Here is a 26,454-nt window from a genome sequence, read left to right on the forward strand (position 1 = left end):
GTAAAATTTTTCAATTGAGAGAGTCTAGTTAATTATTCCTTAACTTTATATCAATAAAATTATTTAAGCTATGATTTCTAAGTTTATTTTAAAATTTCAAGGCTCCGAATCGGAAGCAGTTGATAGCCATATTCATATCCAATATCTGGAAGAATCTAGAATAATCAATTCGTATCAAGACTAAATATCCATGCGGGGTATCAAATGAAAGGTCTCGAGGGGTACGAACTTACCTGAAATGCCCTTCAGTACCCCGTACGACTTCCCGAGACGCTCGCACTCCTCTACTGTTCTGCGCCAAGTGCCCTTGCGGCGACCTATTCGTCGGCCATCTTGAGAGAGTGGACTTCACCACATGGCGTAGCCAGAAATGCAATTGTCGCCCCTCCTTAATGTGTGACCTATCCACTGCCACTTCTGCCTTTCTATCACAGTGCGTAGGAGTGCCAGGTTTATGTGCCGGACCAAGTTCCTGGTTAGAGGTAGAGTTAGGTCAGTGCATTCCGATGATACGACGCAGACAGATATTGACGAAAACTTGGAGCTTTTGAGTAACAGCTAATGTTGTTAATGCGTCGGGCGACATCCAGTCCGCTACCACCGTCGGAAGAAACCTCGCTTCCTAGATATACAAATTGATAGACGCTTTCGATGCCCGGTCCATTAATGCAGACAAGAAGAGTGCGACGATCCATTGGACTGAGAACCTTGATTTTGTTGGTGTTTATCTTCAGTCTGATTCTACTTGCTTCTCTTTCCAAATCCAGAGCCATTTCGCCAAGGACCATAACCCGGTGAGAGAACAAGCATATGCCATCAGTGTAGTCGAGGTGTTTGAGGATAAATTATAAATATATATATAAACATCATCGATAACAAGAAGAAATAATACCGCTGACAGGATACTATTCTGGCGGACTTCGCTTTGGACTTCAAAATCCTCCGAGATTTTACCTCAGTGCAGCACGTGACATTTTCCACCATCATATGTCGCTCTGATAATGGCTATTAGTTTCTTCAGAATGCCCCTTCTGCGTAAAGCTTTCTCGAAATCAATGAAGTGCGTAGGTGCAGCGAAGAACTCCGCACACAGTTCCATAATGATCCGTAGGTTGTTGATGTGGTCAATGCTCTCTGTCGATCAAACTTTTGAGATGTTCTTTGATGCGTTGCGGGATTATTTTAGCTACTATTTTTACGGTTGCAGGCAGTACGCAGATACCCTCCAATTGTTACACTCAAAACGGGTCCCCTTCTTTGGGATCTTGAAAATCATCTCCTGCCACTCTCTGGGAAAGGTCTCGGATTTCCAAGATTTCCATACGAGTGGAAGCAGTAGATCTGCAGGAACTGAATGTGCAGCGGTAAATAACTCTGCGGGGAGATCGTCAAGCCCAGCAGCTTTACTTCGTTTGAGTGCATTGATGGCTGCAATTTCTCTTCTGCTTGGAGGAACACTCCGTGTTCGCATGTTACGGTGACTAGTCATTTCTGAGGAGGAATCTCAACGGATGTGATACGGTGAAGAACCATGGTGAAGTGTTCTTTTGGCCTCTTCAGTTGATCGTCATCGTGGAAAAGAAGTCGACCGTTGATGTCCTTCACAGGACCATCGAAAGATTTACGACCACATGCAAGCTTTTTCGTGGTGCAGTATACAGTTGTGAAATCATTGCGATCTGCGGCATCTTTCCCTGATCAGCGCAATATAGCGTTTTGTCGACGTGGAGCTTGTGATACGTTTCTTCCCACAGATTTTCATTTGCACGTCGTCATTCCAAAGCCAAGTACCTCGATTAATGAAGCGCTTGGTAAACTTTGCGATCTCGTGTGGACCATATTTTTAGGTGCATTAAATCTCACGATATCATCACTATTTAATTTGTGGTAAGTCAGTGCGCTCTTTATGCTCTTTCAGCCGTGGCTTGATTCGCAGAGGAGCAATGCTGATGTTTAGGTGCGGTAGTTCGTAGGAAACAGCTTGGCCATCAGTAACGGTGGAAAAATTTTCTTATGAAAATATAGTCGCTTCCACCATTCCAACCTTCCAACCATTTAAAAGATTTTTTAATCCATATATTGACAAGTATGAGGTCATGAGCGTCAGAAAAATCGTCGATATGCTCGGTTAGGATGATCAGAAGCCGTTCTCTCATGGCATTGTGTCGACGTGTCTTTGATGCGTAGGTGGTAAATATTATATAATAGTGAGCCTTATCAACTGGTCATTAAATTGCTCAGTTTCTTTAATGGCGTCAAGAAAACTTCAGAGATGTCAATGCTGACACCATATTAAGCTCATGGGCTACCAAAATAGAAGAGCTTATAGTCATTTTTACCGCGTTCACATTGTATTTCGCAGCTTTTGACACCACAAGATCGGGTTTCGCAGAGCGCAGCAAGGGACTGGACTGGACTTATTTGGAATGTATCGTTGCCTACTTAGGTTAACATATATAAGAAGGAAATAACTAATAATCGTGAATTGTAAGCTGTTACACTGGGTGTTCCGTTTATGATAATAAAACCTTAATGGTGGATAGTACCACTTGTTTGAGAAAACCAGGGAGTGGGTACTCTATCTTTTATCGTTACAAAGTCATGGCGTTTTTGTGAATAGTGTCAAAAAGCTTGACCTCACCAAAAAAATCACATCGTTTTGGACCAATGTATTCACCTGTTTTTTGTCGACTTCGGGAAGCCTTCGACAGTGTCAACAGGAAGTGTATCTAATCTATCAAAATATTGTTTCTTTTAGTCTATTTAGCTGGTTGGTTAGGTATTTTGGCTTGAATAATGCAAATTTAAGAGAAGATGAAATCTATCCAATAGGAAATGGGTCGGAAAGAGACTGTAGCAGTCAGTTCCTTGCCTTACACAAAAGTTTGGCTTATTGCAGATTCAACTTGGCTTATTTCGCGTCGGGACTTGCGTCTGCAGCTGTACAAGATGCAACTGCCCTAGTAGTTTAAAAATAATAACCATAGATAATGTCGTTTGTTGGCTGACTGGGGTTCGATTCGGGTTCTGCAATTTCTGCCAAAAACGAGATTCGTCAGGTAGCAGTGCATTCGCAAATAGTTATTGTCTGGTGCAGAATCTGGACTAATCGCGTCATTGGTCTGTACTTCCTATCCGTATCTTTCGCGAAGATGATGTGAATTGGCCACCAAGATTTTGCATTGATTTTGACTTTTGCATTGATTTTGACTTCGCTGGATTTTTTCTCATGGAGTTTTTCTAAAGTCGCAGGCCTATGCCAATAAGCCACAATCGACCGATACCCTCAAACTTAACATAACGCAAGCAATTTCATTTAAGCTTCACATACCACTTCCATTCCAACGTCGATCCATCTTGATATCATAGAGGGAGACTTAAGAACATCTGAAGTCTACCCGGACCAGGTCTATAACTTGAAAAGTGGTAAAAGCGATTTAGATGAGCGAAACCTACTACCGAACGGGATAAAGAAGAGAAGAAGAAGCGGTTTGCTATAAGCAGTTATGGTTCGTTTCCTAATATAATTTTACAAAGTTATCCAATGAAGCATATCAGATGGTGCAGGGTGCAGAGACAAAATGCATTTGACCTTAAAGAATTTGGTCCAAGTTTTAATCAACGGATTTCATTTTTATTTCAAAAACTTTTATATTTTGGTAATATTTGATACATACCTAGATGGACACGCGCATAGAGGTTGAGTATAATTCAGCCGAACGTAGACAGCATTGCAGACCTGCCGAAAAGAAAGCAAAGATGAATGCGTTTCATAAGTGCAAATTGTTGTTCTACTGACCTGTTGTATCGCGCATTCTGGGAGAAGGTAAATGTGTTGATTGTGAGGATAATAGTGATATTTTGTGGGCTTGGCTGTCGCTGATGGCTTCTGAAAAAAGAAATTGAGAATAATGAATTATGTTTTCTGCTCAATTTTTGAATAATAATTGAAAATATTGATAGTATCTCTGTGCTTTAATTTGATTCTCAGCGGAACAACAATGACGAAATGGGACTCGATGGGTTCAATACATCGTCAAATTACTGAATTCCCTACACTGTCGCTTGTGGACGGACATTTCAGTAGAACTTTTACATTGAACAATGAGATATACTTTATGATCAAAAAGTATCGGAAATTTTCAATATAAGCGAATTACACACACGTTGAACTTAAGCCCCCCCCTGGGAATTGGTAACAAAGGGAAATGTGCGGAGCTCCGAAAGGGGTCAATTACTATAAGAACCTATTCTAAGAAACTACTAAAACTAAAAAATTATGCTAGTTCATGCACATGACATCTAGGCCTCAAAATATTCTTCGTTTCTATATCTGCTCAAATAAAGTTAATAAATATATATATAATGATATATAATAGTACATTTTTATATTTTGAAAAGTTACTGCAAACCTCCCTTAAGTTCATCCTAGATCGGCAAAATGTGCAGTAATATAGCTTTTAATAGGGGGTATCATATTAGAAAGTTGAAAATCCTACTATTATTAACAAAGTTATAAATGGTTAGAATTAGTCCTTTCGCCATTAAATTCCAATTCCCCAAGAAATAAAATGTCAGAGCATATCGAATTGAATATTGGGTATATTCAACGTGTATACACTATGAGCCACTTATATAAAAAATCAACAAAACCTTTCTTACCTGAAGCGCCGAGCTTCCGGTTTCCGACTTGTAAGTTGGTATCACCTTAACTCACGTACATGTCAATACTTTAGCGCAGATGCATCATTAGTACTTGTTTACATCGGTCAACTTTATACGTTTTGTTGCATTTCAATATAGATAGTTTTGTTTGGAATTTTGTTTTCATGCGCTGATGCATGAGCCTGTTCTGTCGAAAACTCGGTCACATGAGTGGTATAATGACTTTAAAAGTGGCCGAATATTGGAAGAGGATTTGCTTCGTTCCAAACGTATGGAAACCGGAAGCTGGACGCTTCAGGTACGAAACGTTTTGTATATTTTTTAGTACGTTGTACGTAATCATCATCATCAACGGCGCAACAACCGGTATCCGGTCTAGGCCTGCCTTAATAAGAAACTCCAGACATCCCGGTTTTGCGCCGAGGTCCACCAATTCGATATCCCTAAAAGCTGTCTGGTGTCCTGTCCTACGCCATCGCTCCATCTTAGGCAGGGTTTGCCTCGTCTTCTTTTTCTACCTTACATATTGCCCTTACAGACTTTCCGGGTGGGATCATCCTCATTCATACGGATTAAGTGACTCGCCCACCGTAACCTATTGAGCCAGATTTTATCCACAACCGGACGGTCATGGTATCGCTCATAGATTTCGTCATTGTGTAGTCTACGGAATCGTCCATCCTCATGTAGGGGGCCAAAAATTCTTTGGAGGATTCTTCTCTTATGACTATATTTGATGAAAAAAAATTGTACACCCCCCTTTTGCATGTATGGGGACCCCCCTTAAATTCAACCGAAAAGGATGTAACTCACTGTATGCAGGAGCGTTCACAGTTCCTACCTTTGTACCAAATTTGGTGTCAATCGCTATAACCGTCTCCGAGAAAAATGCGTGCGACGGACAGATAGACAGTAAACCGATTTTGTGTTTACACCTTATCTTACCTTAAAAAGTGAGAGTAATGGTGCTCGAAAATCGTTATACCAACCTAAGAGATTGCTAGTGAACATGGCATTGCATGTGGAACAACTCAGTATGCATGTGTAGTGATTGAAATTTTGCGGCTATTCTCAGCAGATTAAAGTTTCACGCAAAAGAACATCTAAAGATCGTTGCTGAGGACATGATTTCTGAAGCAACAGTGAAATTCATAGTTACTGGTGATGAGACGTGGGTGTACGAGTCCGATACAGAGACAGTGACGTGTGGCGCTACGAAGTCGAGCCGAAGCCGAAAAACAGAATACGTGGAGAAAGCTAAAAGCTATCCCTTTGGCGGCCTACCAGGGGTGTATCGACTAGTGGGTGAAACGCGGGCACATATGTGTTGCTTCAAATAGATGTTTTTTTGAAGGAAATACAACGTATTTGCCTCAAAATTAAGTCGTTTTTATTCTGTTTATAATTTCCCGATACTTTTTAACCATAGGACATGTCAGAATGACAGTGTAACTTTCTATCCTCATGGTCATTCCAACTTTTGCTTCTCACCGAATCCGAAATAATAGTGTAAAGGTATCCTTGTTAGCTGAGAGGTGCTGGGCCATCACTTTAGAATCCCCTTCATTTTATTTACTGGGATAAGCGGGGTTTTAGAGTAACGGTCCAGTAATTTCCAGCTAGTACTAGTATATATGAGGGTTCAGACTATTTACTTGTTCTCTTATAGTAGTTATATATAGTAGTCCGTTAAGAAAAGCTAATTTAGTAAATGGTATCAAAACTACTAATTTCACACATATATGCCATAAAGCTACATTCATATTCATTGACAAACGCGTGCTTGAAAGAAAAAAAAATCGGTTTTCACCCGATCATCGAGGTTAAGCATTGTTGAGAGCGGTTAGTGGCAATGCGGGAGTCAAGAGGATATATTTTTTGGATATTTAATTTTCATTTTTTTAGTGCAACTAGATTTTCTCATATTAGAAGTTCAAAAAGTTTGTATGCGTTTCATATCGTCTAGCTTCCTCTTCGCCTAACTTGGCCCTAAAGAAGCCAAACTATAGAATATTTCGTCCGGCATTTATATGTATTCCTTTTATCATCCCGATATGGTGGAAGGACTTGCAAGAGTCGGGGCAATCGGACAGATTGTAGCAAGTGATATGCTAACTCAACTTCCATTGGAACCCTGGCAAAGCTAACAATGGTAAGAACTAAACCAGACTTTCTGCTATTGTTGTCTAGTTTACACTGCCATAAAATCATGTGCACCAAGAAATTTTTTAAGAGACGTAAAATAAAATTTGAAATCATTGTAAGGGCTTAAGTTTGGAGACTTCATTTCTCCAGTCTCGCTCTCCGCTAATTTCAAAAATTCCTTAAAAAGGGATACATTCATTCAAGTTAGCAAGTGGTTGAGCGTCAGCTTCTCGATGTTGCGCCGGGCTAGAATCCCGGTTCGTCATTGGTGTTTGTGCGTCTTTGGGCTTTCCCGGATTATCACTTGTATAGCAGTCAATTGTGAAACTTAATTTGCATTGTTAATGGTCAAATAGGAGGCGGGAATCCGCCCTGCAATTCACAAGGAAATGGGAAAGTTAGGCCACCGAAAGTTTTTCCGATATTGTTCATCATCAACCTCTGAGGCCATTACCACTGACTGAAAAATTGTTATGGAAGCAGAATTTATTGGGATTTCAGTGATTTGGCCGATGTTGAAGCATGAATTGCTTATACCAACCGAAGGTCCTTTGCTCATGGAATCGGCTATCTTCCAAGGAAATTGGAAGCAGCTATTGAAGTAAAGGATGAGTATAATCTATTAGACGGATTTGTATGATGACTGGATGTTTGATACTAATCGACTTAGTTGTGAATGAGTACCTGGGTCAAATGAGGATAATAACCACGGGCGAGCGCAATGTTGACCGCATTGGTTCCTACAGTGTACCGTAGTCCTGTAGTCTAGTGTAAATGTTACGGTCTTGAATGAAGTGCTTTAACACATTTCAAGGATATTGTCCAATTGGACCGTTGCGTCAACGACATTATTATTATATTCCAGAATAATCACTTAACATTGTTGTTATTGTTTTTTTTTCTTAGTAAAAAAGCAGCAGCTTGTTTGGAAACTCAATATAGATAAATACGAATAGGATTTTATAATAACCCTCATTTCGATTCTACGCGTTGGATGCTTATATTTGTAAAAATTTCTAGGAATATGTAGAAAAAGTGAAAATATTGACGGATTAAAAGTGTGAAAGTGATGACGCCAATATCCATCCCGAAAATCTTACATTAAACATAAGTATCTTAACATGCGAAACTATGATATCATTTGCAGAGGTATCGGGGCTCAGTTATGTTAATTGCGGAGTGAACATTTCCAATAGTTTTTCTAGAACCTAACTACCGTTGTAAGTTTATTGCCAGTTATTGAATTTCAGTTACCGTCTAGTACCTGGGTTTTCCTCGATTTGTTTCAAAACTGAAGCAGGAATACCTCCCTCGTCTCTGTGAACTTGCACGGCTCACCTCTGAGGTAATGACTTGTAATAGAAAGACACGTTAGTTTTTAACATCAACTTGTGAACAGTTTATGGTATTCTTTTCACGGTGAAGGCAAAGCGCCATATACATAACTGAGGCATTGCACTATGACCCGTAGTACAATGAGGGATCGTGTACACGATGTGAAATTTATGTCCCACAGCCATGTCCACGGAATACTAGTTTTGCTGGGTTCACTGATCGTACGGAAGATGTTTATTGCATGTACATGTAAAATTTTGTTGCAGCTTTAGTTTCGCATTTTCGCCATTTGCTATTATACAATAGTAAACCTACACATAAAACCGAAATAATGTTGTATTCAAATATGCTACATTCCACGGGTTATTGTCTGCATTACAGCAATCTGTTATTCCGCAGACTTGTAGGTACTGGATAGATGGTACTATTGAATAATCAGTGGGTTCAGCAGTTGACATATGAGCAAATCGATATGATTAATTCTGCATATGGTCATCAATGCATGACATGGGATCATCGTCCCTCTTAATTCTGCAATACAAAACCTGGGGTCAAGCGTAATTTATAAAATTATTTCCTATTCATTCCTTATTAATGTTGAAAATACTTGACGGCTTCATTTGCAAAAAAGGTGTAATTTCATTGACCATATTACACTTGTATATACTTAAAAGTTGAGACGCATCTATTTTCTAATTAATTTTCAGATTAAAAATAGATACGTATTTATAATTCGACACTGACTTCTGGAAGAAACTCCTTTTCTTTTGAAGATGTCATTTTATGAGTCAAACTCTCGTGGTTTGCAGGTTTTACTCTTTTTTGCTTCAAATATGAAGATATCTATGGCCTCAGCAAATGCCATTAAAAGTCTAGGCCGAGGCCACTACTATCGAAAGAACGGATGAACATGTTAAACGCTTGATTATAATATAATTCGTAGAACGAATTATACTGGGCCATAGATCTTTAAGGTTTGCGCCCTATTGCACAACCCGAAAGTCATCCGTGTGAGCTCGGAGTGGATGAGTGGAATTGGATATCGGTCTGGAACAGTCTGTGCGTTTAGCCCTCTGTAATCCCCACAGGGGCGCCAAACGCCGTTTGGCTTAGGGATCATATGGAGTGGGGAAGACCAACAGCTTTCCGAAGTTCTGCAGATACCCTGTTGCATAAGTTGTTCAAACTCTTTCCGTGCAATAGTCAGCTTCTGGGGTGGTAGGGGACGCACCTCCGGGAAGATAGGGAAACCAGTAGTGTTAATGTGGTGCTGCACATTGTGCTTCACTGATTTAGAGAGACTACATTCGGTAGTAATCTGGCTGAATTTTTGGAGAAGTGCACCCAAGGATGCCTACAAAAATCTCAAGGAAATCATCCATCGGAAGTGCCTATAGAGTCGTGATACGATGATTCAAAGGCCGGTCATCTCCACAGATCACGCCCTGTCCTCTTGTTGAAAATCATCCAGGGTTTATTCTCCCAGCAAGACATGGGCGCTGACACTTTTCAGAGACAATGCGAATCCTTCGATATTCGGTGAGTTGTTCGAAGTTTGCATGTCCGAAGAGGTATTCTCTACAGCGTGGAAACCGCAAAAGTAGGTACTGTTTTCTAAAGTTGGCAAACTTCGGACCTATACGGGAAAAACTTCTAGATACTATGGGGAAAAAGTTGGAGCCGGTAATCTATAGGATTGCTTCCATTTGCTGAGGGCAAAAGGAGGAGGAGGTTCGGTAAAGTCAGACCAACCACTAACGCCATCCAATTGGTTAGTGGCTAGGTCGAGAATGCGATTCACGGAAAGGAAGTACAAGCACATATTGCATGGTAGTAATCCTGAACGTGAAAAATGTATTCTATTCGGCCAGTTGAAGCCGTGTATAGGAGACGCTGGTGACACCTATTTCGCTGCCATTAAGGGTAGGTAAGAATAACTGGTATGACACCGATGATGGACTCAAGGAGTACGTTGTCTCCGTGGGTGTCCCACAGGATTCCGTACTGGGCCCACTATAATGGGACATCATGTGCAATGATGTACTAAATCTTGCGGTTCCCGATGAGGCCGCAGTGATGGGTTATGCCGACGATATTGCACTGGTTGTAGTTAAAAAGCATCCTTGGCGGTTAGCTCCATCTTGCTGTATGCAGTTCTGGTTTGGGGAGCAGTACTGCATGTCTGATATGACGCCCATATACTAAGTCGCGTCTATAGGAGAGCAGCCATAAGGATGTGATCTGCCTTCAGGCGGGTCTTAGATGATACGGGATTCTTTATCTCGTGAATCAGGGAGACGGTGAGGACATCGAGTCCGCCGCTTCTTTATCGAAAGTAGAAAGAGCCGGAAAGGAAAAATCTATAACTAGCGATGGGACCATTCACAAAAGTATCTATCTACCTACTTACCAAGGGGGAGTACTTGGAGAGAAAGCATGAGGAGATGAATTATAATCTCACCCAGTTTCTCACCGGCCATGGAGGTTACGTCAATACCTGTATTGTTAGTCAAGCTGCTATGCGGTCCCGGAGGACCCAAGCCACATATTCTTCGAATGCCCCAGGTTCGTGGAAGAAAGGTCTCTAGGTTAACTGGTATCACCGTAAAATTTTGTCTAGAGAGTAGTAGCTTACCAGGAGGATTAAAATCAACTTCATGATTGTGCCGATCTCAAGTAAACTGCTGCAAGCGGAAAAGGTCAGGAAGTCGCGGGTAAGAACGCCGCCCATAGAAAGAAGAAGACCTAGCTAAAGTAAGCTAATTGCGCCTCGTGATGTACCTGATACCTAAAGTTGAATTCCACGAGGTAGAGCGATGCGGAGGTGGTTTTATTGGCGTGTCCAAGCCAGTGTCTTTTGAAAATTTACACGTCCTTTATTCCCCCTTTTTTAAGGTTTTGTGTGAAACAAAACCTTATTAGAATCGAGACGGTGTCTGTCTGTCCGTCTGTCTGCCTGTCACACTCGATTTATTCGGAAACGACTGAACCGATTGTCACGAAAATTGGTGACAGTATGTAATCTGGTGATCCCTTTACATGCAGTAAGTGGCGCCATCTTGTGTTAAGTTTAAGGGGGGGCTCCCCATACATGTGAATGGAGGGTGCAAATTTTTTTTTCACAGAATGTAGCCATGTAGGGTATCAAATGAAAGGTCTCAATTAGTACTTTTCGAATCTGGTTCAATATTTGATATTAGATGAAACATAGGGGAGTGAGGGTTCAAAATATGACCCACAAAAAGTGTAACAGGTCTCGTTCTCAGAACCTATCCAACCGAAAAATCTGAAAAAAATCACAGTGGTGCACCTCTACAAAATCTAGGCCTCAAAATATATCCGGTTCCGATATCTGCACAAATAAAGTTAATAATAGTATATTTCCACATTTTAGAAATTTACCCGGCACCCCCCCTTATGTTCATCCTAGAAGTACAAGCATGTGTGTAATGAAGAACTTAATGCACAGTTTGGTCAAGTTTGAAGAAAATCCAACTATTATTAACAAAGTTATAGGGGGTGAAACTTTACAATTTTTTGTGAATTTCGTGCACTCTACAACCTGCATGACGTCATCGTCACATATCAATTCGTCAATACCACAACGAAATGAGTTCTTATGAATTGGGTCCCAGAGAATTATTTTGTTTTAGTTTTTTAGTTATTTGTCAGCCAGACATGTGTGTATGTAGGTATATAATAGATGCGTGCTAATGAACTTTGCGGGTAGTGCCTAATTCAAATAGATATAAAAAGTAAATCGGAAATATGGGTACGATCAATTTATATACGTGCATATATGTGTACAGAATAGAAGGAAGGAAATAGGCAGTTTGTTTGTTTAGGGTGAGCGTGATATCTATGGCTGTAATAAGTACGTATGTCTCGCAGTTTGGAAAAATATGAAGGATTATGTTGGATTTGTAGCTATATACGGGCAGAAAAATGTGCGTTGAAGTTTCTCACATAAGATGAACACAAAACCTTTATACCCGAAGCGCGAGCTTCCGGTATTCCGACTTGTTTTACTTCTCTGCATCTTGCCATTTGCTCATTTTCTTTTAAGCCCTCCTTATCAGGCTTATAGTGCTTATTAACTATTTTCTTGTAGAGCTTATCATATTTTTGCTAAAATTAAACGCTCATTGAGCATAATCTTGAATAAGAATCTCGAAGGTAATTAGCTTCGTAACCTTTGCAAAGAGGATGGATGGTGTAATTTGTGCATTACTCCGATCCACAAATGCCGTGTGTGGTAAATCACCAAAGCAAAGCATAATGTATACCGACTTCTCATGGGTCTTTAATTTGGTAAACCATTCAATGCTTCTACTTATCTAAACTAGCTTCGTTCCACTTTCGCTTGTTCAAGTTGCCTCCAAACGTCGTTAGAATACTTAGCACGTTCGAACTGCCCTTCGCGGAGCGTGCACGCATTATACCTTATTAATGAGTGATCAGATAAAATTCTACCACTAAGAATAGATATTTTTCTAGATATTCTCAGTATATTTTGAGATTTAATTTACAGATCAAATTAAATTCTCCGCGAAAAAGATTGCATTTTTAATGAGAAAGTTTTTGCTGACAATGACTTTGTTTTCGCCTCTTTTGCTTTTTCTGTTTAAACCAGTAAAGGTAAGCACTTTCGAAAGTTAGATTTGAAGAAAACAATGTTCCAATAACGGTTGATAATCAAGCAATCTTCAGATGCTATGAGTAAGCAGCTGATGATACTAAGTACAGGTTAGATTTTTGGGCGTCATATGTACTTACGTAGGTATGTGTTCCACGGAAAAATCTCATTCGTTCAACACTATAATGATGTGTCGAATTCATCAAAATACTTAATGATGGGTTCCATATATAATCGGGATCGTTTTTTACAAACCTCAGATTATGGGATTGTACAAGCAAGTGGAAAACAATCGAATTCCAGATACCGAAGAGAATGAACTCATTTTTTTAGATTCGGAAATAGGACTCGTGTATCGAAATGTTTCTTGCTGTGATTAGATGAATGCAATATTGGATTTTGTACTGAACTTTTCGCCGTCATCATTAATTTCTGTTTCCATTCACCAGAAGCTAACTGCCTTTGGATGTAGGCTACTTAACTTGATTCAGATACGGTTGTTTATGCATTTTGTGAAAAGAAGATGCATTTAGAAAAGTAGGGAAATCGATTTTCAATGTTTAATTGAATGTTCCGTCTAGACTATTCTATTCACATGAAACGATAATAGATAGATATCAAATTAGCACTAGTGCTTTTGGAGGCATTAAAATTCAGGGGAAGATAGATTGGAATCTGGTTTTTAATAATTGTATAATTCACCCTAAAAGTGATAAGCGTGAAGACCAGTTGTAATAGGGGGATTATTAACCAGACAACTCCTAGATGTTTTTCCAGCCTGAATACGGGTTGGTCATTTTGTAGAGATCGGTTACAATAACAGTTTTAATCATGCACTAATAAATAATAATAATTATTATTATTACTCGCAGCGACACAATCGCGGCCACCATCAGGGAGCGTGTTCGGCTTGAGGTTATCGGGGCAACTGGTGACCGAGAGTCGATGGGGGCAGAGGTGGCGGCATCAACAACACCACGCCGCACTGCAGGCAACAGGTTCACTACTCGCCAAAGCACTCTTCTCCACCATCCAGCTGAGGTCTCCGCTGAGGTTCGGTACGAATTCCAAAAAGCGTGTATAGAATTCTTCGATATGGATCCTTTGCATAGACCAGGTATTCCCAGGCTCTATGCATCCCCAACAACTCCGGGAATTCTATCTCAAATCAATGATGAGATTGCATCCCGGCTGTGTGCTGATATGTCGCTGCTGCAACTACAATCACTTGTGTATCGTGGTGCAGTTGCGGCTATCAAATTGCACGGTCAGAAGATTCGCTTTCATGTTATTGGTTTGACTAAAGAGATCCAAAATGGAAAATTCGTCTGGAGCATTGCTTGACTGATTCAGATTAGCGCTGGCATTGCCAGCAGACGGATCCGAAAGAAAGTGCAGAGGGTTTATCGGAACTATACCATCCCCAGTGAGACACCCGTAATTGAAATTCTGGACACACTAAAGCAGAAACTTTCTGTCATGTGATGTCGGTTACGGCGGTATGGCGAAAGTCATTCGAGACGTGTCCAGAATGCAATATACGCGAGGAAACAGCGGAGCTTTTCCAGATCTCTGGACGAATCCCAACAGAGCGTCGAGACAGTGTAGTTTTCGGTGACGGAAGCGAAAGAGTATTGGGGTGGACTTTGGGAGTTACCCGCCCAGCATGCTGAGCATGCTGAGTGGATCACCGCCGAAGGCACCCGCCATGCCAATACGTCGGGCATGAATTTTGCAGATATTACAAAGAGGAAGTTCGACGAGCTATAAACAGCTCGAAGAACTGGAAGGGTCCAGGTCTGGATCGGGTGCAGGATTTCTGGTATAAGAAATTTATCAGCGTACACAGTCGATTGGCACGCAGTATAAATGAGGTTATGAGCCGGCTGGAGGAATTCCCCCCCTTCCTCACTGCGGGGATTACCTACCTTATCCCTAAGAAGGACACGGTGCAGGACCCCGCAGACACAAGACCGATAGTTGCTATATCGATTATGCCAAGGCGTTCCGCATACCTGGCTAATCGATATCCTACATCTGTATCGCATTGATCCGAAACTAATAACGTTTTTGGCGACAGTCATGGAAGGGTGGGATACCACCTTATCAGTGCGTACATCTGAAGGTGCTAATACCTCAAAGCCCATACGTATACGGAGGGGCATCTTCCAGGGGACTCATTAAGTCCCCTTTGGTTTTGCATGGCATGTCCATGCTATCCCCCATAATAGCAACATTGAACGAAAATACGTGGAGAAGAAGATGAACTATGAGCCACTGGCTTGGGAAATCAAAGAAATTGGGCGTCTCGACCGGGTGGTTGTAGTTCCCATAATATTGTCAGCTACAGGTATTGTACCTAAATCGCTCACGGCTTCCCTTGATGTCCTGGGACTTTCGCATTGTCTGGTTCAAACCATGCAGAAGTACACCATTCTGCATACGTGCTCGATGTTGCGGGGAGTTCTCGACGGATTCGCCCATTAACCTACTACTGGCCACCACCACCAGCACCCCTTTAATTTTTAAGTAGGTAGGATCGTCCGAGCCTAAATGCTCGGCACTTAGTGCTAGTATTAGGTAAAATCCGATATCTGCCGAGATTGTGATAACTTGGATAATTATAATCGTTAGCGCAGCAATCCATATTGGATCAAGGCCTTGAAGTGTGTTAGAGCACTTACATTTTCTAATGAAAGCTCAATAGTCAATATCGCCTATTGTAATTCCTAATTGATATCTCTGGATAATGTAGCCCAATTACATAAAGGCGAAAGAGATTCCTGCTAATTTTCTATTTTTTACCTAGATTATTAGATCTAATTAGGATGTAGCTATCCTTCTCTGCTAAAAAATCAAACTTCATCATGATGATATAAAACAAGTCGGAAACCGGAAGATCAGCACTTCAGGTATGAACGACTGTGTATTTTTGATGTTAGAATATTTGGGTACACGATGGTCGCGCTTATACATTCGTAAACGTTATTTACATATAGTCAATTCGATGTGGTGCTGACATTTTATCTGTCACGCAACTTTGCCCTATTATAAATTTGTTAATAATAGTAGGATTCCCACCGACCTTTTCAGTATGTTAAAATCTATATCAGTTCAGTCAGTTAAAACCTATATTATGGGAACATTTTCGGGATCTAGGATGAACGTATGTGCAGTAAATTTTCAAAATATACCATTATTAACTTTATTTGAGCAGATATTGTAATGGAGAGTACTTTGAGGCCTAGATATCATATGCACTGATCTTTTCAGATTTTTTGATTGGGTAGTTGCTGAAGGGATCCATGAGGATCCCCACACTTTTCCCCTTCGCAACCGATGTCCACGCTAACGTTTGCTTCGAAAAGTATTTATCAAACAAATTAATATATCATATGGCTATATGTGGCGAGAAAAAAACGCATTGCTCTTTTACGTCTTACGTTCAACGTGGTATAATGTAATTCATCGCATGTGTTCACAGTTCCAAACTTTCTACCACATTTCGTGTCATGAAGTGCAACCATTTCTGACAAAAGTGCGTCTGACAGACAGTGAACTGAATTTAATCAAGTTTTGTTTTCCACAAACCCACTTTGACGCATTATACCTTTTTAAGGAGGGCGAAGAAGGGGGGCCACATGAGTTTTCATCGGGGTTGTAAAACGGAATCTAATCCTTCCCCTTCCAAAACATCTCTACTTTTTCTGAAGATGGGGTTGAAAATGCGCTCTAATTAGGACGACTTTATTCATGAAAATGCTGATGTAACCTGATTCAAAAAATTAAATATATTAGGTTGGGGGAAAAGTAATCTCGTATTTTGTCAATAAATGGCGACACTTAAACATATCTTGTGTTGTACTTATCGCATCGGGTCATACTATACGGCTACAGGTGTCTCTTTGACAGTTTTATGATCGTGCGTTTCAGTGTCAAGTTATAGCGCGTCAAAAATGGAGTCCACCAAGCAAGAAATTCGTCATATTTTACGTTTTTACTACTTGAGAGGTAAAAATGCAACGAAGGCGGCCGAAAAAATTTGTGAAGTTTATGGGCCCGATACTGTAACAATTCGCATAGCACATCGTTGGTTCGATCGATTTCGTTCTGGTGCGGTGGATGTTGAAGATACACCCCGTACTGGTAGGCCAATCGTCTCAGAAACCGATAAAATCGTCGAAATCATCCAAGTAGACTGGCATTTGAGCACTCGCTCGATTGGCCAGAAACTGGGTATAGACCATAAAAACGTTTGGAACCATTTGCAGAAGATTGAATTTGAAAAAAACTGGATGTTTGGGTGCGTTAAGAGTTGACGCAAAAAAATTTCTTGGACCGAATCAACGCCTGCGATTCATTGCTGAAACGGAACGAATTCGACCCATTTTCGAACCGGATGGTGATTGGTGATGAAAAGTGAATCACATACGATAACCTCAAGCGAAAAAGATCATGGTCGAAGGGCGCCGAGCCGGCCCAAACTATCGCCAAGCCCGGATTGAGAGCCAGGAAGGTTTTGCTGTGTGTTTGGTGGGATTGGAAGGGAATCATCCACTATGAGCTGCTCAACTATGGCCAAACCCTCAATTCGGTCCTCTACTGTGAGTAACTCGACCGTTTGAAGCAGGCGATTGACCAAGAGCGGCCAGAATTAGTCAATGAGAATGGTGTTGTGTTCCATCAGGACAACGTTCGGCATCACACATCTTTGATGACCCCCCAGAAGCTACGGGAGCTCGGATGGGATGTCCTATCGCACGGGATAATGAAGTTGCCTTCTAAATGGCAACAAGTTTGCGAACAAAACGGCACATATTTGAATAAATCGAATAATTCTAAGCATGTTAAATAAAGCGTCAAATTTTGATCACAAATACGACATTACTTTTTCCCCAACCCAATATATGGTGAAAAATTCGTCTGTATCTTTATCGAGTTCTTCACAAACGAATTCTAAAAAAAGCGAAAAAATGGCATTCACACGGGATGACCTCCTTAATGAAAGTAATCGCCCACACTATCCACAGCTCTGCCATCTTAATGGCAGCTCATTTATCTCTTAGTTGGAGAATCCTATCTCACGGAATTTGATAAAATGCGAAAGAAGTGGTAATCAATCGGTGAGTGGAAGTTCTAACGATTATGGTGGGTGATGGAAAGTTTCAAACTTGAACTCTTGCAGTTTTCGGTCTATCGTTGTTGTGCAAGAGGATGGAAGCCGATCGCATAGTCAATCTGGCTTGTTTAACTGTAAGTTTCTGCATCACTTCCTCTAGTCGTTTGCAGTAGACATCCGCCATGATCGATGCGCTACTCTTCATGAAGCTGCAGTCATAACATTTGAATCAGGCCACCAAACAGATATCATCTGGGGTTGATATTTTGGTGCTTCATTTTTTTCAATCCACTGCGACGAACATCTTAAACGGTGGCTTGCCGTGTGTGCATGTGTACGAGATAAATAGCCGGTGTGAAATGCAGTATGTGAACGAACCTGACGACCTGCTGACTAGGAGGGAACTTCACCGACGTGAAATGTTCATTGTGCATTGCAGTTGCATGGGAGTTTGTAGTTTCACAGCAGGAAAAGAATGAATCAAAAATATTTTTACTGTGCGGGGTTAAAAACTATATTTTGCTTACTTGCTTCAAAAAAGGAACTTATGTTTTTTGCAATAGTACACTTGAAACACCGCACTAGTGTTTTTAAAATTTTTATTCTTTTCACTGATTTTTATTCTTTTCACTGCCCTTGAGTAAGTGGCTTAGATCAATCAAAAATTTTTCCAAAAAGTTTACGCGTTCCACTATTCTTCCATTAGAATGTTTTGTGAAAATAATAGTTTAATTTCCACCAAACTTTCCAATATGATACTTCATATTAAAACCTATATTACCTAGATTCATGGAATTATATAATTTTACGGATCTAGGATAAACTTAAGATTTTCGCTTGGGCCCTTGATATAATTGACCCTTTACAAGCTGCCCTTTTACAACTAATATCAAAACTAAGACCTCCATCGAAAATACTTACCGACACCTTTCATTTGATATTCCACGTGGCTATATTCGGTGAAAACCGCTCTTTTGATATATTGTGTTCACCGTGGAACAGAGAAATTCACTGCATGCATGGAGGTTCACAGTGCTGAACTTTTTACCTTTTTGGCCAGTGGGTATAACTGTTTCTTGGAAAAGTGCGTCTGACACGTAGTACAGTGAAAGATACGGTATCTTAAATTAGGCAATACTTCATACTAGGCTTCTTTACTCTATTACATAGTTGGTAATGACCACTCTATGGAGCATAGCGCTTCAACCGTGCAGTTTAAAGACGTTTTTTTGAGGTTGTGAATTTTGGTACACGTTCTCGGAGGGCAGGGTAGAGATAAATATTGATAAAATATTTGATATTGTGCGATGGCGTTTTCGATTTGTTACTTTCTACGTGTTTTACAACTTTAAGTATCTATTGGGTACGGTCAAAAGTTTTTTTATAAACGTCATACTTTAAAAAAAAAGTGCTTGCAGTCTGGTAGCATCAAAATCCCTCTTTGTGAAATTCACCGGGGAATCGAGTACAATGGGCCGATAGGGTCTGAGTGCTCAGAGGCTTTGTTTCCTGTTTCATTATTATGATTGTCCAAAGGGCGGAACCAGCAAAACTCTAAAGGACAAAGTGAAGGGAGTACGAGGGCTTTTCCTTCAATGCTGGTTCGAAACGTTCTGCCTGGGTATAGTATACTGGCTACGCTTTTAGAGTTTGGTTGCTCGGCAACAGCTGATGTCAATGGCAGTGTTTCATTTGTTTTGCCAAAGGTTCTTGGGCTTTTAACATTTTTGCAGAGAGCCTATTTCTCATCGCCAGTGATCTAAGACGTATGTGAGTTATTTGTCAACATACTCGTAATCGCCGTAGTAAGGTGGGAAATCAATTTTTTGATGCCTCCTCCAAAAAAATTTGTCAGCACGTCTTTTTTGAATCGCTCTTTTATTTTCTCTCTAAGCCAGATAATCAATCGAAGTTCTGCCTTTATGGGCCAAAACGCGGATAACACGAAGGGTGAAATGCTATGACCCACTGTTGATACTCTCTTTTGGTTTCAGGCGTGTAGTGGGTAACCAAACTCCACCAAAGTAAACAGTAATAATCTCATTAAAAAATTCAAATTTCAAAGGAAAATCCCCAACACAACGAGGTAACGGAAGACGGTGTGGATTTTACACTTTGCGGGAGGATTAACGTTTTTTGGAAGGGATGATTCTGAGTCAAGAGTTTTCATTTTGAAGTCGTACTACATAGCAGTGTTGCTAAAGTGTCAAAAGCCATTCCCTGTGGCCGTGATAGCCCGAGTACACTTACTTTTTGGATGTGCCTCGTATTCAAGCGTGAAACGCAATTGTTAAGGCAGTGTTCGATGTTCTTGAGGGATAACCCGTGGGGAACCCGGAAAAACAATTTCGCAGCATAACTCAGCGATCGGATTTTCGTTTCTGTGGCAATACAGTGTACTTCAGTAACAGTTAACTTATCCTCCAGCTCCAATGCCACATCGCGGCTAAACTTCGATCCGTCTTTCTCCATCACGACAACGTCGGGTCTACTGCTGATACACACCTTCTGTTCCAACGATGTCGCCGTAAATTATGCACAAATCTCGACAAGCATTCCCTGTTCTATTGTTGAGATTGAACTCATCAGGAACCCAATGCCTTAAATCAACCTACATGGTGAAAACGTCGCTGCTCGTTCAAAATTGAGGTTAGGAATCAACTGTCCCTACTTTAGCGACAGGTCTAGCACGTAGGAAAAGATCGCCCTTAAAGAGGTGAACGTGATTATTTGGAAACCTGAAAAAATTCATAAGCGCACACCTTTGTTGAATCTGTTCGGTAAAGCGTTGCCATCTGTCGACTTTTAATCTTTCTCGTTTTCGAAGTAGTGAACTTGGGGTTTCTAAATGGTTTTCTAGCTCCCTTGTCTATTTCTTTTATATTGGATGTAACGCCTTTTCTCTCACGGAATCATGTACTATGGCGTAATAATCCGGCAAAAGATAAAGGGGGTCGGAATGCAAGTTATTATAAATAAATCTTTTTCAAATCTGCGTTCATCCGGAAAATAATGAATGGATTGGTTAATGGTATTATTATTCTGTTAAGGGAAAGTCGCACCGCGTCCTTGAAGATTTATTGTGCCTCTTTTACTGGTTATAGTGTACCTACTGATCATAGTATCTCAAGCAGGCCTATAACCGTTATGAACTTTAGTATGTTCCCTACTTCCAGATCTTTCAGCCTTGCATTTGGTAGTAAGTGTTCTCCCAGATGCCTCGACTTACTTTGCACAAGTGCCGGACACTGTCCCAGGACGTGTTTAGAGGTTTCGTCCTCCTCACAGAACCTGCAGGCAGTGTCCGTAGATATCCCTAGCTTCCGTAGGTGATAGTTCAGCCGACAATGATCAGTGAGAATTCCCACTATGATTCGCAGGTTCTTTTTGGTGAGGTTTAAGCAATCCTTTGTGCGTATGGGTTCGTATCCCCCAATAAGCACCCTGGACTGCTCCATCCCCAGTAGACCCGCCCAGTATAGTTCCCTCAACCGTACTTCTTTATTTCTTAGATTCATAGCCATGAACCCGTTTCCGATTCCACAGAAGGGTTCTGGCCCGTGTAAAGGCGTCCCTGGTCGCTTCTTGGCTAGTTCGTCCGCTGCCTCGTTGCCTTCCAACCCAGCATGGCCTGGAACCCAAAGTATCCAGACCTTGTTGGACGAGCCGAGTGTATTCAATCTCTTATGGCATTCCCATATCAGTTTAGAGTTCATCTGGTTGGACCTAAGTGCCTTGATCGCTGCTTGGCTATCGGTGAGAATAGCTATGTTCTGCCCCCTATAGTTCCTTTGCAGATTAAAGGAGGCGCATTTGTCTATGGCGTATATTTCCGCCTGGAATATACTAGTGTACCTGCCCATTGGCTCAAAGTACATTTTCCTTGAACCAATGACACCGGCACCCGCTCCCTCTGCTGTGAGGGATCCGTCAGTGTACCAAATATTCAGTTGCTGGTTTTGGTTATTGGTAACAATTGGTATATAACGTTGTTTCTTCTGGCTGAGACTGATGTCTATGTCGTTTGATGCATAAAGGAAAGTGATCACCCCTCACAACCGAAACCTCCAAGAATTCGAACCGGGAAACAAAGATGGATGCATCAGCGTCACTTGGATGAGGTGTCGTTCTAGAGCTGGCGGTCTTTATGATTGACGCCTTCGTGGCATCCGCCCTGAAATGAATGACGCCTCGCGGAAATGGAAACAAATATGTTTTGTTGGACCAGTGACGTAACACACCATGATCACTTCCGAAATGAAGACATCCGAGATGGATTTGAATCGGGTTGGTTTGAACATGTAATTCGTAATGGTGAGAACTGAACATCGAAATTGAAACGACCAAAAGGCTGGCCGACAACGATGGTTTGATACACTAGATGTTGATTTGAGAGCCCCTCGACTTCATCCAAATTAGGCCTATGATTGAGGAAAATGGCTCAATCACTCAAGGCAAACTGACCTCGCTTCTGAAAGGGAAAAAGGCTGAAGAAGAAGTTTGTATACGGGTTGGGTAAAGTTTATTGAACTGTTTATGCTTCGCCTTTTATATGTGCAGTGTTAGCAGTTACGTATGTACGTTGCTAATGCTAATTAATGGAACTAATTCAATAACAATCACTGAGGCGACAATCCCATTGGATCTAGGCCTTGAAGTGTGTTAGAGCTCTTCATTCAAAATAGTAATGGTATCCCAGGAGAAAACGTGATCAGTATTGCGGTCGCCCATGGTTATTACTTTGATTTGATTCAGGTATTCATTTACCGCTGAGTAAATTGGTACCGGATATCCAGTCAGGATACAAATCGATTGCGGCAACCTAGCACCCTTAACACTCCAGCCATCCGGACACAACCTAAACGAAATTAATTAAACAAAGTGAAAATGCGCATATGCAACCAACTATTAAATTAATTGACTGCAATATAATTTTCCGAATCAACTATGGCGCTAAAATATCTATCACTTATGGTTTTGAAATATTTTAGAAGTGAAACTGACGCGTATACGCTAAAGCACTTTCAAATGATGCCGAAATGTATGCATTAAATAAAAAATTTGCAAATTGCTGCAGATTTCACTTTACAATTTATGAATTCTTTATTCCTAGCAAGCACTCCTCACTTTAAAAATCCCAAATTCCTCACCTGTCTCATAAGCCTAAAATTCTTTTTGCAAAATAATATGCAAATCCACCTTTGTTGCCAATTTATAAAATCAAAAATCTGAATGGTTGCATCTTTCCCAATAGAGCTTCGATAAAAGTGAAATTTTTTTATGGCAAAATTGAAATTCATTTATAATTTTGGCGAAACATTATAGCCTTTCCCTCTCATCAGAATGCAAGCGTTGTATTCGCTTATTTGACCTTGTACGCAATTAAATTAATGGGTTTTGCCATGTTTACGTTGTTTACGGATCTCAGTTTCGATTTTGAATCTAATCAAAAGGAAATGAAGATGAAATCGGCGGAAGATTTATGCAAGAATGAATGGCTCTAATTTTATCGCGTGCCTATTCAGAATCTTGATTGAGTGACATCTGGAATTCAAATGCAAATTTATGCAACGATCCATTAGCATCAGTGGAATTGTTCCTTTCACTTAAAATGGATATGGGTCAATCTGATACCGGGCACAATTTACAGCCAATAAATTGTTGGCGATATTAGGTGTTGAACGTGCCGATAATTTGAAAATTTCCTCAAAGAGAACCTCATCCCACATGTACTTGTTCGTAGATCGAAGATACGACTTTCTATTGTAATAGCATGACCCGATTGTAAAGGAAAACTCACATTGAAGATGGTAATTTGTCTAGATTTAATCGCACCAGGTCATAATCATCTTTTGATTGGGAGGTGTCAATTTTTGAGATATGAATGAACAATTGACATTTGTAAAATTGCGTTACATGTTTTTTGAACTATTAATCACGATAGAAATTTCGTTGTGTTCTTTAAATGGCTCTTTGACCTCGTGGGTAACTTTTAAAGTGAAATCGAACATTTATTTGAAAGAATTTGAAGTGTTGGCTTCATTGCGCGAACCATTGAAAAAGTTTTTGCCCTGGAAACTCGCAGAAATGAATTGAAATGATGAATCAAATTTTTCACATAATTTTGCTTGAGACGGTACTGCTTCTGATCTAGTATATTGGAAGGGACTTCCATCAACGAAAAAATAATATAAGTTTAAACCGGAAATCCTTCATCTGATGGACTATTGTTGCATATTAGGAAGGACTATCAGGTGATATTTCACCGAAGATGTGATCATCTAAGCAGGTTTCTTTGGTTCTAAATATCGCATAAAACTGTTTGATTGGTAGCATAAATGTAGAGATTGATTCCGGTTCCAGGACAGTTATCTACTGTTCTTTTAGAAAAATGCCTCTGGATGCTATCATCACTATTGTGTCCGGTCTTCTATTTTATCTATGAAAGTCTGTTTTGCATCTCATCATTGACATACAAATAGTTTTCAATTCGCAATTGGAAATAGAAACTTATAAATTCTCTTTCAATTACATATATATCATATATGATGGGTTTACATTTAATAAGTCGCCGGTTCGAGCCACTGAATCCGCTGCATCAAATCTTATGCGGCGAAAAAGTGTCAAAAATATTACACAAGCGCTTGGAGATGCTAGTATAAGTATAAGTTACTTCTCGTGACAATCTACAATGGTTTTCCCCAGCTTTAGCTCCATTGCTCAAGCCTTCTTCAAGGTTTTGTGTAAAACAAGACGATTACTGTCATGAAATTCGGTGAGAATGTCTGGTCTGTCAGGCTTCTAACATACAGTGGGCTTAAGGAGGGTTCCCCACATATATGCCAAAAGGGGATAATTTTTTCCCGAGAATCTAGTCTAGTCTTAAAAATGTCTTCATTTTAAATATTGAGTGGAAGCTAAATGAGTTTGGGCTGATAATCTGTGCGCTATATACTGAAAAAGGTCTCGTTCTCAGAACCTGAAAAAAATCAAGAAGCTGCATCTATTCGGACTCCAAGTTTGAAAATACATCTTATCCCCATATTTTAAATAAAGTTAACACTGACATATATTTTGGAAATTTTTCAGAAAAAAAATCTCTTTAAGTTCATGTTAAAGGCCGGAAGGGTCCTTTTTTAAGGTTTTTGTGTAAAACAAAACCTTATTAAAATCGGTTTAATTTCTGTCCGTCTGGTTGTCACACGCATTTTCCTCGGAGACGGTTATAACGATTGCCACCAAATTTGGTGGCAAGATGGGAACTGTGAACGCTCACTCATACAGTGAGTTACATCCTTTTACGTCGAATTTAAGGGGGGTCCCCATACATGCAAAAGGGGGGCGTAAGTTTTTTTTCATCAAATATAGTCATGTGGGGTATCCAATGAAAGGTCTCGGTTAGTACTTTCCGAAGTCGGTATTAGTTTTGATATGTGTTGGGAAGGCGAGGATTACGGGGGCTTGAAAGTGATCATTTCTTTTACGGACCCATTCTCAGAAACTACCCAACCGAACAATCTGAAAAAAATCAAGAAGCTGCTACTATATGGTCCCTAGCCTCCGAAATGCCCTACATACCGATGTCTATTCAAATAAAGTTAATAATAATACATTACTATAATTATTAGTAATTGGCAGGAAACCCTCCTTAAGTTCATCCTAGAATCAAGAAATGTAGGCTATAGCATAGAGCATGATCCTACTAAATGAATGTTAACACCACTTGACACTGTTTATTTTCACATAATATATGCATGTGTTACGTGCTACGTACTAATGGGACAAATGTACACTCAAATCTATTTATAAAAGAGATATACAAAACCTTGCATACCTGAAGCCTCTAAAACGGTTTCCCGTCTTTTTTTTATTATAGTTCCGTTTACTTTATTCTCACAACTATTGTTAGAAGAATAGATATGAAGTACATTACATGGAGGGTGCGCAGCGCATATAGGACAGAATTGAGTGTGGCAGTATGTGGCATCGCGGGGTCGCTTGGATTTCTAGCCAACCAGAGCCAATCAGAGAAGGAGCGTGAATCCGCCCGATGTGATTGCAGACTTCCAAGATAGGTCGCGCGAAAACACGGACAATTGAATTACCACCTAATACAGGTGTTCATACGAAATGGTGGTTACACTTGGGATTTGAGTCCATCGATTATAACGAGGACCTGGACCATTGTACGAGATTCACAGATGATAGAGGGAGGTTGAACGACGCCCAGAACGTAGTTATCGGACCCATAATCTTGTGAAAGAAATGCTGCGGGCGGAAGAAAAGTCGAGCGTAGCAAATGGAATAAGGAAAGCATCAGGAACTGGATCAGGTCGGGAGAGCTCGACGGAGGTGTGAGTTAATCATGTTGGTGGCTAGAGCCCGTCCGTTGAAGTAATATTTCACGGTGCTTTGTGGGGATATGAACGGAGAAACGGGGGTGATTCTACTGGATGAGAAGCCTATAGGCTGCTGCAACCTGACGGAGTAGCATCTTTTTAATATTACCATCTTCATCCATGAAAAAGAAAGTACGAAGTGAGCCGAAACGCAT

The 26,454-nt window shown here is 40.5% G+C and overlaps 2 protein-coding genes across 3 annotated transcripts in view; one reads left to right on the plus strand and one right to left on the minus strand.

Annotated features, from left to right (window-relative positions):
- The window catches only part of LOC119648212 (elongation factor-like GTPase 1), a 330,197-nt gene that overhangs the window by 39,245 nt on the left and 264,498 nt on the right, over positions 1 to 26,454 (plus strand). The window lies entirely within an intron of this gene.
- LOC119648213 overlaps positions 1 to 26,454 on the minus strand; it is a 131,131-nt gene that overhangs the window by 16,660 nt on the left and 88,017 nt on the right. Inside the window, exons 2-3 of the mRNA XM_038049821.1 lie at positions 3,800 to 3,889; positions 3,678 to 3,739 (exon numbers count right to left, since the gene is read on the minus strand). Coding sequence (XP_037905749.1) covers positions 3,678 to 3,739; positions 3,800 to 3,889 — 152 coding nt within the window. The remainder of the gene's footprint in view (positions 1 to 3,677; positions 3,740 to 3,799; positions 3,890 to 26,454) is intronic.

This window comes from Hermetia illucens, chromosome 2 (genome assembly GCF_905115235.1).
Source record: "Hermetia illucens chromosome 2, iHerIll2.2.curated.20191125, whole genome shotgun sequence".
NCBI classification, from domain to species: Eukaryota; Metazoa; Arthropoda; class Insecta; order Diptera; family Stratiomyidae; genus Hermetia; species Hermetia illucens.